Source organism: Muntiacus reevesi, chromosome 11 (genome assembly GCF_963930625.1).
Source record: "Muntiacus reevesi chromosome 11, mMunRee1.1, whole genome shotgun sequence".
In the NCBI taxonomy this organism is placed as follows: Eukaryota; Metazoa; Chordata; class Mammalia; order Artiodactyla; family Cervidae; genus Muntiacus; species Muntiacus reevesi.
In genome coordinates this window covers 65,941,716-65,954,538 of record NC_089259.1, presented here as the reverse complement: position 1 = coordinate 65,954,538, position 12,823 = coordinate 65,941,716, and the positions used below count along the sequence as shown (strand labels likewise).

The 12,823-nt window shown below is 44.9% G+C and overlaps 1 protein-coding gene across 1 annotated transcript in view; it reads right to left on the bottom strand.

Moving 5' to 3' along the window:
- LOC136144146 (ATP-binding cassette sub-family C member 4-like) overlaps nt 1-12,622 on the bottom strand; it is a 158,554-nt gene extending 145,932 nt beyond the window's left edge. Inside the window, exons 1-3 of the mRNA XM_065901806.1 lie at nt 12,549-12,622; nt 2,716-2,826; nt 2,040-2,160 (exon numbers count right to left, since the gene is read on the bottom strand). Of these exons, the coding sequence (XP_065757878.1) occupies nt 2,040-2,160; nt 2,716-2,826; nt 12,549-12,622 (306 nt within the window). The remainder of the gene's footprint in view (nt 1-2,039; nt 2,161-2,715; nt 2,827-12,548) is intronic.
- Between the last annotated feature and the right edge of the window lie 201 nt (nt 12,623-12,823).

Below are 12,823 nucleotides of genomic sequence, written 5' to 3'. Positions count from 1 at the left end.
ACAGGCATGCAGGGAACTCACTGGCTGGTCTATTTAGGGGAGACCTGCACATGCTCCAGGTTGAACAATAGCCTGGTACTTCTTTCCCCAAGCATTATGGGCACTCCTCAATTCTCACAGGACAAAGGTTTCACGCTTTGAAATCCTAACCCTTAAAGCTTCACCCTGGACTGGCATCACCCTGCCTCTTTCCACTGGTGCTTCCAGGAGTGCATGCGCTGTGATTGGTCACAGCACTGTCTGAGAATCATGGGTAACCCATGAGTCATTCTGTGCACCAGAGGAATTAAGAGGGCAGGAGGTCATAAAGTAAATGTGTTCATGTTTTAGAGAGGCGGAGCCTGGTGGGTTGACGTCTATGGGGTCGCACAGAGTCGGACACGACTGAAGTGACTTAGCAGCAGCAGCAGCAGCAGCAAGCTGAATTTAGATCTTCTGCTATCTAAAATTATCACCGGTGGTAATGAGGGGAAGGTTAAAGGGCTCCTGGTCTATCTGAACACAGCATGATGTTGCTTCTAGCAACATCCTAGTCAAATCTGGCATCCAGGTGACATGGACACCTGAACTCTACCCTCATTTAGGATCCCAAATCTGACTTCCTGACCCAATTACCTGGGAGATGACAGATTCTCTGTCTCTCCAGTTGTGTAGGGCAGACTTCACCTACCCAGCTGCCCACTGCCCACAATGTCCTTCAGTACAACACAGCCTTTATACAAGAGCCATGCTGTCCACTTGTAAACCACTTGCCCACCCACCTCACTCCCAACACAATGGACTGACGACAGCTCACACCTTCTCCACCTAAAACACCCTTTTCATAGCAACTGCATCTTCCATCCCTCCTGCTCTCACACACTCACAGCCCGCCTGTGTCCCTAAGGCAATACTATAAGGGACCATGTAGAGCATGAGCCACCCAGGGTGGTCTGCAGCAGACCTCCAGCAGGCTCAGCCAGAACAGGGGGCTGACGGCACTGTGTCCCCAGGAGGAAGTGTCTCACTGGGGGGCCTTGACCCAGGATCTTCAGGGTCATGGAGGTCACTGACCTCATAGCTTTCTGCCTTTGGTTTTCTCCTGCACATCCCCTCCTACACTCTCTGCCAATCCCAGCTACCAAGACTCTTCCTTCAACCAGCAAACCACCCCCCACAGTCAGGACTGAAACCAGCACAGATGGTGCACGGATTCTCCACAATTCATGGTGAAGCTGGAGCTCCTCCCCACAGGGGGACTCTGGCCTGGGTGAACTGGCCCACGGGGAGGGTGCAGCCCAGGAAGGAGCTATGCAGCTCCTGCCCAGATGCAGGGCCCCAGGTCCTGTTCCACTGGAACGGGAGAGGTGATGATCCCTTCTTAGGAAAGCATTTATCATATGTGTCTTGGGCAAGTTAACAATTGCTTGCTGAGTGACTATAAAATGTCTTGGGTTTTGGGCTCAGGTCCAAGATTACTTCCTCCAAAGCAGGAGGCACATATTCCTTGAGGTTTTAGGATCTTCTTTTTCTCAAGGATCACTTTTAGCATTTATATCATTTACTGAGCACTAACAATGTCCTAAGTAAGTAAAGTCACTCAGTCATGTCTGACTCTCTGTGACCCCATGGACTGTAGCCTACCAGGCTTCTCTGTCCATGGGATTTTCCAGGCAAGAGTACTGGAGTTGGTTGCCATTTCCTTCTAGTATGGTATAAAATGTCTTTTCTTGTCAGTGCCATCCTTGCACAATACTATGTTTTAATTGGTTAGAAAAAAAACTATTAGCTTGGCAAAAAGTTCATTCAAGTTTTGCCATAAGCTGTTATAGGAAACCTGAAAGAATTTTCTGGCCAACCCAATAGTAATCCCCTGAAGTGTTTGTCTTTAAGCACCTGTCCATTCTAAAAGTAAATACAACCACTGAACTCCATCCTGATTCAGAAACAAGTTTTATCTTCAGACCTTAAACCACTGTCCTCTCTCCCCACCATCTCATCCATCTCAGTACTGATCTGCATACACTAAGAAGCAATGCACAGTATGTAAAAGTTTTAACCTCAAGAAACGTAAGTAGTCCCAAAACGAAATAGAATTTCCAGTAACACTTGACGATTGCTCTCATTAAAGAAGGCTGCCGTGCGTCTCTCTTGGCTCTCAAAACCTCTCGATCCCAGTACCTGTGATGAGAAACAGAGCACAGTGAAGAGCAGCCCGGCTACAGGTGAGACGGGGGAGGGGCGGAGAGGGAGCCGAGCCTTTCCCGCAGGCGCTCTGCGGCGGCCCCGTAGGTGCTGGCTAACTGGTCACAGGGCTCCTGAAGGATGAGCAGTGTAGACCGAAGCACGTGAAAAACCACCAGGCCAGGTTTTGAGGGAAAAGTCCCAGTCTCAGGAAACAAGTTCCTGCCAAGCTTTACTGGACTCACAGGTCATGACCCGCTCAGGAGGGCAGACACTCTCCTCCAGGGGCCCCACCTCCGGGGACAGAGCTCGGCCTCCAGGGCCGTGGCTGCGGGCTCCCTCCACGTCCACAGATACACAGGGAACACGGGCTCCCCCAGCCTCCAAAGTGGGCTAAGCCCGGGGTCAGCCTGAGAGGGTGAGCATGCAGTGTCAGGGGAGGAGGCTCCAGAGAACCCAAAGGAAGGCAAAGCCTCCCCCCACACATAAACCCCTTTAGCCCCACCTGGAAATTCTCACTCTCCCTCCCTTGTCCCTGCTTCCTGTGCTCACCCTTGCAGCTCTTCTCCAAGGTGCTGGGAGCGATCTTCTGGAAGCACTGAGTACAGGTCATCTTGTTTTAATTTCCGCTCATAACCAATTTTAAATAAGGGGTTTAGCCACCTGTTAAAAATTAAAAGGACAGTGACATATATCTAAATTATACAGCTCTAATTAGAATCCTACATTGATGGGCTTTGTTAAAAAAGAAACAAACTATATTTTAAATATATAGTGATATGATGGAATAATTAGACATGTGTTTACACACTCACACACAGACACATACACACTCCCTAACACTGTAGGCTGAGAGGCCCCAGAAGCAATGACACACTGGTAGCAAAGAGCATTCTAGCCCCCTAATCTTGGGGTTTTGTTTAACATACACAATTACAATTTTTTTTCTTGTGGGAAGGACTTTTAAAGTCTACTCTCGTATCACCTTTCAAGTATTCAATACAGTAGGATTAATTATAGTCACCAAACTGGACATTATACCTTCATGAAAGTCAAAGTTGCTCAGTCGTGTCCAACTCTTTGCGACCCCGTGGACTATACAGTCCATGGAATTCTCCAGGCCAGAATACTGGAGTGGGTAGACTTTCCCTTCTCCAGGGGATCTTCCCAACCCAGGGATCAAACTCGGGTCTCTCGCATTCCAGACAGGAATTCCATGAACTGTATAGTCCATGGGGTCGCAAAGAGTCAGACACAACAGGGGGACTTTCACTTTCATGAGGATGTAATGTGCAGTCTGGTGGCTATAGTTAATCTACTATATAACTTATTTTATAATGGAACTTTGTATCCTTTGGTGCCCTTCACCCAGTTCTTGGCTTTTTAATATCCTTCTTCCCTAGAAGGAACCAACTGAAGAACTGGCTGATTCCAAGGTTGGGGTTGTATGTGTCAGCACCTGATAGATATAAACACCTGACATGAAGCTTTGGAGACATCCATGTCAAAGACATTCATCTCCGGTGAACACGTGACAGCTACACAACGAGATAAAGAGCCAGGCCACCCCACCCGTGAAGTCACCACTTTCAGAAAGCTCTGGTTGACCTGATAACAGACCATCTCACTGACTGCTTGCTTCTCCCTTCGCGTACTTTAATTCCCGCTCTTATTTTTTAAATTCACCAATAAAGAGGGAAACTTTAAAATCCTAGACACCCAACTCTCAACCTCAAAAAGGGGGAACCCCAAGTCCATTCTTGCTCATGAGCTCTCTCTCTCTACCCAGGACCTCTCTGTGTCACCCCAGGGGTGCCTTGTACCCTCCAGGGCATGTGAGTGATATACCTTGGCATTTCAAAGTTCCCTGATGGTTCTTTCTGAGACGTGTCTCACAATCTTAAGAACCACAAGGGCTGATCCAGCCACAACACTGACTGCAAAAGGAGAATTTCTCTGGGGGCTGCTCATAACTAGTATGAGCCCTGGTGAGCAGAGCCCCAGGCAATCCTGGCAAAAGCCTCACTGTCTACAGGCCAAGACCAACAGGCAGAGAGAGTCCAAGATAGGTCTGGGACATCTTGTGCCATAAAATAAGGAAGTGTTCAAGAAATCATGAGAATGTGCAGGAAGAACAGAGATGCTTGAATGGCTCTTACTAGACAAATCTGGGATACTTTGAGCATCAGAACAAACAAATGGCAATGAGCCTTAACCCAGTAAATAATGAAAGAATCCATGAATCTGTAGTGCTACATAAACAGGAGAGAAAGGAAAGCTCTTGCAAATAAATGCAAACAAACATAAAAGAAGTCATCAGTTATTTTAAGCTGTGTACATAACTGAAAATGTGCTATACTGAATAATTTTTAAGTGCAAGATATTTTTTATCTTTATATGAGGAAAATCACTTGGGAAATTGTTTTGTGATTTAATCTGTAAACTATGTATCCCAAGACATGTCTGTTCTTTTTTTTTTTTTAAACTGAAAGAAGAGATTTATTTTTTATTTTTTTTTTTTAATTTTTCAGTGGGTTTTGTCATACGACATGTCTGTTCTATATAGATGCTTAGTCCCTTGTGCAAATCAAGTGCTGGTCAAAAAGACTGCTGAAATTTTATATGCTTACTGATATTTTATACTTTTTTATCCTGTATGTCCTGTAAAGTTATAAGTCTGCACAATAAAAATGTTTAACAACTCAGAAAAAAAAAAAGGAACAATCAAGTCAGAAAGTCATCAGTGGAAATTAAAAATAGTGTGTGAAAGTTTGAAGTGGAAGATGATATTTACATAATCTCAACTTATCTCTCTGCAGTTATTTATTATAAAGGGAAAAAAACAGTAACTGTACAGAGGATCCCACCAAAAAACCTATTCAGATCGATTATGCATTATTTAAATGATAATAGTTACTATGCAGAGACAGTTCATTGGTAAACACCATTTTACTGATGGGCCTCGGTAAATTTCCAAGGCCAGACCATAAAAACCCATGGACAGAGATCAAACCAGTCAGTCCTAAAGGAAATCAACTCTGAATATTCATAGAAAGGCCTGATGCTGAAGTTCCAATACTTTGGCCAAGCTGATGCAAAAAGCTGACTCATTGGAAAAGACCCGGATGCTGGGAAAGATTGAAGGCAAAAGGAGAGGAGGACAGCAGAAGATGAGATGGTTAGATAACATCACCAACTCAATGGACATGAATTTGGGCAAACTCGAGGAGACAGTAAAGGACAAGGAAGCCCGGTGTGTTGGTCCATGGGGTCGCACAGTTGGATATGGCTGAAGGACTGAATAACAGCAATGACAGAGATCACAGTTCTTCTATCCTGTTATTCCAAGGACAACATGGGTACAAGTGCTCAAGAACTATTTGTTGAATGTATGAATATCCATGACTCATTAAAGAAGCAATAAGATAGACTGAGCTTCAGATTTTGCTAATCCGGGTACCTTGGCACCTTTAAAGAACCCTGGTCCAGGAGTCAGAAATCTGGACTCTAGTCCCAGCAGTGGTGCTGAGCACCCAGGGCCTCAACTGTCCTCTGCTCCACTTCATTCCAGCTCAGCTTCTCCATGACCTCTAACATCTCTAGGTCTCAGTTTCCTTTCAAAACAACAGTGTATATCTAGGAGATTTACCACTAAGCAGGTTTGAAACATGTTGGGTGATTTATTCCACACTTGTCCCCTACAGAAAATGCTCAGGGAATCAGCGCGCCAGGACTTACCCAGATGATGATATCCTGCCCCCAAAGTGAAAGCATTAATCACTCAGTTGTGTCTGACTCTTTGCAACTCCCTGGTCTGTCCACCGATTTCTCTAGGCAAGAATACAGGAGTGGGTAGCCATTCCCTTCTCCAGGGGATCTTTCTGACCCAGGTTCTCCTGCATTACAGACAGATTTTTTTACCATCTGAGCTACAAGGGAAGCCCACAAAAGACCCTCTTTAAAATTCTGCTTGAAGAGGAAAAGATGTTCAACATCAAAATATCTTTGGATCCTGATTCCTTCCTAACTTTTGATAGTTGACATTTATTTATAGCATTAAATAATGTTCAAAATGTGGTATTTTTTTTTCATTTATTTTTATTAGTTGGAGGCTAATTACTTTACAATATTGTAGTGGTTTTTACCATACATTGACATGAATCAGCCATGGATTTACATGTGTTCCCCATCCCGATCCCCCCTCCTGCCTCCCTCCCCATCCCATCCCTCTGGGTCTTCCCAGTGCATCAGCCCTGAGCACTTCTCTCATGCATCCAACCTGGGCTGGTGATCTGTTTCACCCTTGATAGTATTTTTTAATTAAACTTTTTATTTTGTATAGGAGTATATCCAACAGACAATGTGATAGTTTCAGGAGGACAGCAAAAAGACTGAGCCATACATACACTTGTATCCATTCTCCTTCAAACCCTGCTCCAATCCAGGCTGCCACATAAAATTGAGCAGTTCCCTGTGCAATACAGTAGGTCCTTGTTGGTTATCCATCCAAAATACAGCAGTGTGTACATGTCCCTACCAAACTGCCTAACTATTCCTTTCCCCCATCACTCTCCCTGGCAACCATAAGTTCATTCTCTAAAATCTGAGAGTCTGTGTCTGTCAAAATGTGATATTTAATTGAAATGTATGCAGTCTTTCACTTTTGTTTAATACAGTTTATTGCTAATTAGGATGTGATGCATATCCATGACCATATATTTTGGTGCATCTTTCCTTTTTCCAAATTCCCAGAAGTAGAATAATTAGTGAAGGGGTGAATTGTTTTCCATTAGGTTCAGACCAATTTGCCCTCTTAACAGCTGTTTTTGAGCTTATTTCATTGTCACCTTTGAGTACCTGATACAGTTTTTCTGGGCCTAAAGTTAAAAATAATTCAAACCATTTTAATTTGAATTTATTTGACTTACACGTGCTCAGTCACTCAGTCCTGTTTGACTCTTTGCAACCCCACGGACTGTAGCCTGTCAGACTCCTCTGTCCATGGGATTTTCCAGGAAAGAATACAAGAGTGGGTTGTCATTTAATTCATAGAGATGGAACATTTTTTATGTCTCTTTATCATTTGTCTTTCTTCAAATGTCTGTTAATATATTTTTTCTATAGAACATTTACATTTTTGAAATAACTTGTAATCATGCATATAATACTTTTTCAGATTTTCATTTGTTCTTTAGAGGTTTTAAATTATATATCATTAAATAAAATCAAGCTTTTCTTTTTCATTTCTCCTGCTGCTTTTGTAGTATGTCTTTTAAGAATCCTAATGTCATCTAAATCTGTTTCATTTTAGCTTTTTTCTTATTTTATTTCTAACAGTAAAGGCAGCTAGCTTTTTTTTTTTTTTTTAGTTTACTGAATTTTTCTTATTCCTCACTATTGGAAATAAGAAACATAGTTAATGAAGCATGTCCAGCTGGGGATTGGATTGTCCAGTCCCTTGACACTTTGTCCTCACTGCAGCCTCTGGGGTGAGCTCTGCATTTCTCTCCACCCTCGTCCCTGAGGCCAGCAGATTGGGGGTGAGGGCAGGACCTGTCCTCAGAGATGAGGGTGGGGCAGGACCTTGGACCAGATGTACTTGGTCCATCAGGAAGCTGTTAAATCCTTGCTCCCCTGACATTGGCCATGTCTCAGTGAACTTTCCCCTTGCAAAGGGAGTGTGGATGTGGAAACTGTCTGGTGTCAAGACAGACTCTCTGGAGACACTTTTCAGAGAAGCTGATGACATGAGGGGGGATGTGAACTGGCTGAGTGCTGAGATGGTTTAGGGAGGTTGGTCCTGCTAGGCACTCAGTAACTATCGATGGTGAATGGATAGAAGTATTTAATTTCAAACTAGGATTCTTTGCACCATTTTCAGAATATCACTTGTTATTCTTCATTAATAGTCAGAAATCCACATGTTGTAGATGGAGGCTGGGTGCGCTCTCCAGGGCTCTTTCTCTGACCTTGACCTGTTCCCAGTAAGTGCTTAGTTTGATGAGTTTTGGTAATTTTATACAATAACCACAGCTTCAAGCAAGAAATAGAATATCCCAAAGGTATAGTTAAATTCACTGGTGTGTCCTTAAGGCAAAACAAATTGCCTAACAAATTTAAGTTAATCTGTAGTTTACTCTTGATTTTTTTTTGGTCTTTATAGTTCTGTATCTGATCAGCCTGAGACTAGAGTCCTTTCAGAGGTGTCAAGTGGATAATTTGCCATTCGGAGTCTTGCATGGGTTCCCCAGTGTGTTGATTCCCTACCCTCTGTTGACCTGAAACAAATAGACTGTCAGATATTTCTTCAGCAAAGATGGGCTTATTCAAGATAAGCAGAGAATGGCAGTTTGAGGTTTTCATTTGTAGCGAGCCAAGTGTAAGTCCCCAAAGTGCCAGAGCTGGAGAGCACTTGTATAGAGGGGAAAAGGAAGTTGGGAGAGCTGTTACAGAGTCCATGGCTTTTCATTGGCTGAGTTCTTGCCAGGAAAGGAGAGGAATCTCTTCTTCCTGTTGGGCACTGTTATTGTTGTATCCTCATCTATCAAAGTTATCAGAGGCTTTCTACTGAGGACCACATGGGATTGCTGGAGCACTCTGTGGTGGTGATGACTGCTCTTTGTTTGGAAGGACTCGTCCTGTTCAGAGCATCACCGATCCTCCCAGCATCCCAGGGAGGTGTTCTCTCCAGGTGTTCTCCCCACTTTCCAGAGGCCAATACTAAGAGGTTATATGGCTAGTTCAAGGTTATATAACCAGGAAGTGGCAAAGTCTAGACTCTAACACAGGAACAACACTTCCAAATGAGGCATATCAGGTGCCATTTTTGTTTCGCATTAAATTTTTTAAAACTGTGGAAAATGCACACAACATAAAATTTACCATCTTGACGATTTTTCAAGCACACGGTTCAGTATTGTTAACTATCTTCACATTACTGTGTAACCAATTTCCATAACTCTTTTCATCCTGTACTACTGTGCTATTAAAATACTAACTCCCCACTTCCCTTGCCCCCAGCCCTTGACAAGCACAAGGACACATTATTTCTCTTTGAATTTGACTGTTCTGAGGACTTCATGTAAATCAAATCATAAAATATTTGTCCTTTGTGATACACCATTTTACAACCCCACCATCAGTGTGCAGGGTTCTATCTACATCCTTGCCAACACTATTGTTTCTTCCTTTTTTTCCCATGTGTGAGTTGGTGTCTTATTGTGGTGCATAACTAACACAACAGGGTTAAGCAACTATCTGCCAAAAAAATTAACTCTGAAAAACCATGAGTTATAATTTTAATTTAAAAAAAAATCTGTGCATGTGCAGATGTGCAAAGATTTCTAGGGTAAAGACTAAGAAATGACCAAAATATCAGCAAGTAGACCTAGCTAATAAAAACAAATCCTTATTCCTTTCTTCTTGTATGTGCTCAGTCATGTCCAACTCTTTGAAACCCTATCAACTGTAGCCCACCAGGCTCCATGCGATTCTCTAGGCAACAATAATGGTGTGGGTTGCCATTTCTTACACCAGGGAATCTTTCTAACCCAAGAATCAAACCTGCATCTCTTGTGTCTCCTGAACTGGCAGGTGGATTCTCTACCTCTGTGCCACCTATCTGGGAGGCCCTTCTTCTATAGTTTTTTTTCATAGAAATAGAAAAATATGTATCCTTTTCTAAAATTCACAATTTACAATAGTCAAAATGTATGCTTTCTCTTAGACTGTCAGTCCTACTTGTGCTGTGAAAACACCAAAACCCTAGTGCAGTCACTTGTATAAAGTCAGTAAGCTAGTTATTGCCATCATTTACAAATTGAGAAAGCAGATGAAATGTGAGAAGAAAAGCAAACACTCAGTGAGAAGATGAAAATTCAGTTTTTCTCTACAAGGTGGACCTTGTCTCTGGGCAGCACTTCCTGCCTGGGCTCATTTCAATTTCCAGTGGGGGAGACGAGGAAATCACAAGGGTACCTCACACTTTACAAACAAGATGGCAATTGTGGTCACCAACCAGCTTCACAAAGTCTGGACCCCTTTTTAAAAGTTAGCACTGAAGGAACAATACCAGTGGTTGGAGCGCCGTAAAGCAGAAGCCAGCCTCCACCTTCCATCAGAATTACCTGGAGCTTGTTTAACCCCACCTCCACCATTTCTAAATTTACAGAATTGGTCTAAAAGGACTGGAGGGGGGATTTGCATTTCTAACAAGCTCCCAGGTGTCAAGGATGCCACAGGTCTGAGAGCCATATTCTGAGAACAGCCACCCTAAAGCTTGCTTATAGAGATGCTTCACGAGCATCATCTCCAACAGCAAGAACTTTAAGAACTTCCCTTGAGAAATTCCTGCCTACAAGATCAACGGTCTGTTTGCATTTGCCTTCTCCCTGCATTTAAGAACAAGTATCCAGAGAGAAGCAGCTCAGAATAGCAGTTACATACTGGGCTACACAGACTGCTGATTTGGGATCCAACTTTCACTATTAAGCTGTGTGATGCAAGCAAGTTACTCAAACTCTTAGAATTTGGGGGAGAATGGATACATGTGTAGGTATGACAGAGTCCCTTTCCTGTCCACATGAAACTATCACAACATTGTAAATTGGCTATACTCTAATATAAAATAAAGTTAAAAAAATTACTCAAACCCTCTGCTTAGGTGACTTCACATGTAAAATAAGAGGTAATAGCTCCTTCCAATTTAGCAGGAAAATTGGAATGGGGTCTACCCAAATCAATGAGAAGTCCTCATCTTCCCATTTCCATACATTTTGAACATCCACAAATAGAACATCCCTGGAGAGTTCCTTGCCCTGCCTCAAGTTAAGGAGAGGTGTCTCTACTTTGGTATCATTTACAGTTGTTGCTATTTAGTCACTCAGTCATGTCCAGCTCTTTTGCAACCCCATGGACTGTAGCGTACCAGGCTCCTCTGTCCATGGGATTTCCCAGGCAAGAATACTGAAGTGGATTGCCATCTCCTCCTCCAGGGAATCTTCCCCACCCAGGGATCAAACACACGTCTCCTGGTCTCCTGCTATGGCAGGCGAATTATTTACCACTGAGGCAACAGGGAAGCCCACACCCATATTTTCCCTTCTTGACCCTCTTTCCTTAAGGGCTATCAAATGGCCAAGAGATGTAGCCTCACACACTGAATAAACTACTATCAAAACATGCACACAAGTTTCTGTCTCCTAGGGATCCCCAAGGCCCTCCCACATAAAAACAAAAGAAATATCAGAATTTGTGGGAAAGATGAATGGTTTAGCATCCAGGAATGAAAGATATAATAATCACTCAAGTGTGATTAAACCCAAAGGTTCCGCCCTGCCTAGTTAGTGGTCCCAGCTACAAGATGGAAAACTTCAGTTAAGAGCTTCATCTCTCTGAGCCCCTTTTCATCTGTGAGTTTCCTCCCAGCTCAGGGACCCTTGAGTGGTTTCAGGACCAGAGGACTCCTGGGCAGGACCACCTGCATCAAGACCCTGCACTGCTTCTGGAAAGCCTAGAGATGCAGATAAGACCCCACAGGCTTCAGGGAACCCATCCCCAGGGTGACTCTCAAAAGTGGAAGCAGAGACATTCACAGTAAGAAAAGCGGCTGGTCAAATACATCCTCCAGTCCTGTCAGTGTATCCCAGATAAAAGCAAAATGGTTCAAGAATCACATCCCCGTTCATTAAATAAAAAACAATAGTATTCTTACACACGTGAAATGTGTCACAACTAGATATCAGAATGAACAGTGAGAGATGCGCACAGAGAGAAAGAGGGAGGGAGGGAGACATGGTCACAGACACAGGGACAAGGGAGCCTGGAGCAGCTGGAACTCAGCCTTCACCTCAGGAATGTGGGGAAAGGTGGGGACATTATGGCAACAGGAGCAGGCCACTAATTAGACAAAAGAAGCTGTTCAGGGCTGTTCGTTTAGCGGGGAAAGTGAGAATTAGTTCAGAACTATGAATCCAGAGCTGGCCTGGGGAAGCCGGCTAAGGATGGAGTGCGGGGTCCGGTCCTTCTCCGGCTGGCGGTGACCCCCCTGGGCAGCCTGGGTTCTCAGCCTCCCTGCCTCCTGCTCCCGCTGCCCCTCCTGCTCCCGGGACTAAGGAGGGTGACGGGGCAGCGAGCCGCAAGGCAGGGAGACCCTGCGCCCCGCCACCAGGTTCCTCTTCCCGGTCCTGCTACCCCTTCCTGCCGCCCCACCCAAGGGCGCAGACAGGGACCCCCGCGGCCGGCGTGGGGAGACCCCCACCGCTACAAGCAGCCATCGGAAAGCGCTCCCTCGCCCTGACCCTCGACCCTCAGCCCCTGAGAGGGGTCAGCAGCCTCATGCACTGGCCCTGAGGCGGCGGGGTGTCTCAGCCCAGGCGGGAACTCACCAGGAGAACAGCCGCGAGCAGAAGTTCGCGTCCTGCAGCGGGTTGGGCTTCCCCTCCGGGGACACGGGCTGCATCTTGCAGGCCTGTGGGGTGGGAGCAGCCGGGGCCACACGCAGGTGTGAGGCGAGGCCGCTGATGGAGGCGGTGGGGGCCGCACAGCGCGGGGCGCGGGGCGCAGGACCCCAGGCGCCCACGGTCCCACACTGGGCTGCAAACTCTACCAGAGGGCGCGCTCTGAGCCCGGGCCCCCACCCACAAGGTGCAGAGGGAGGGGC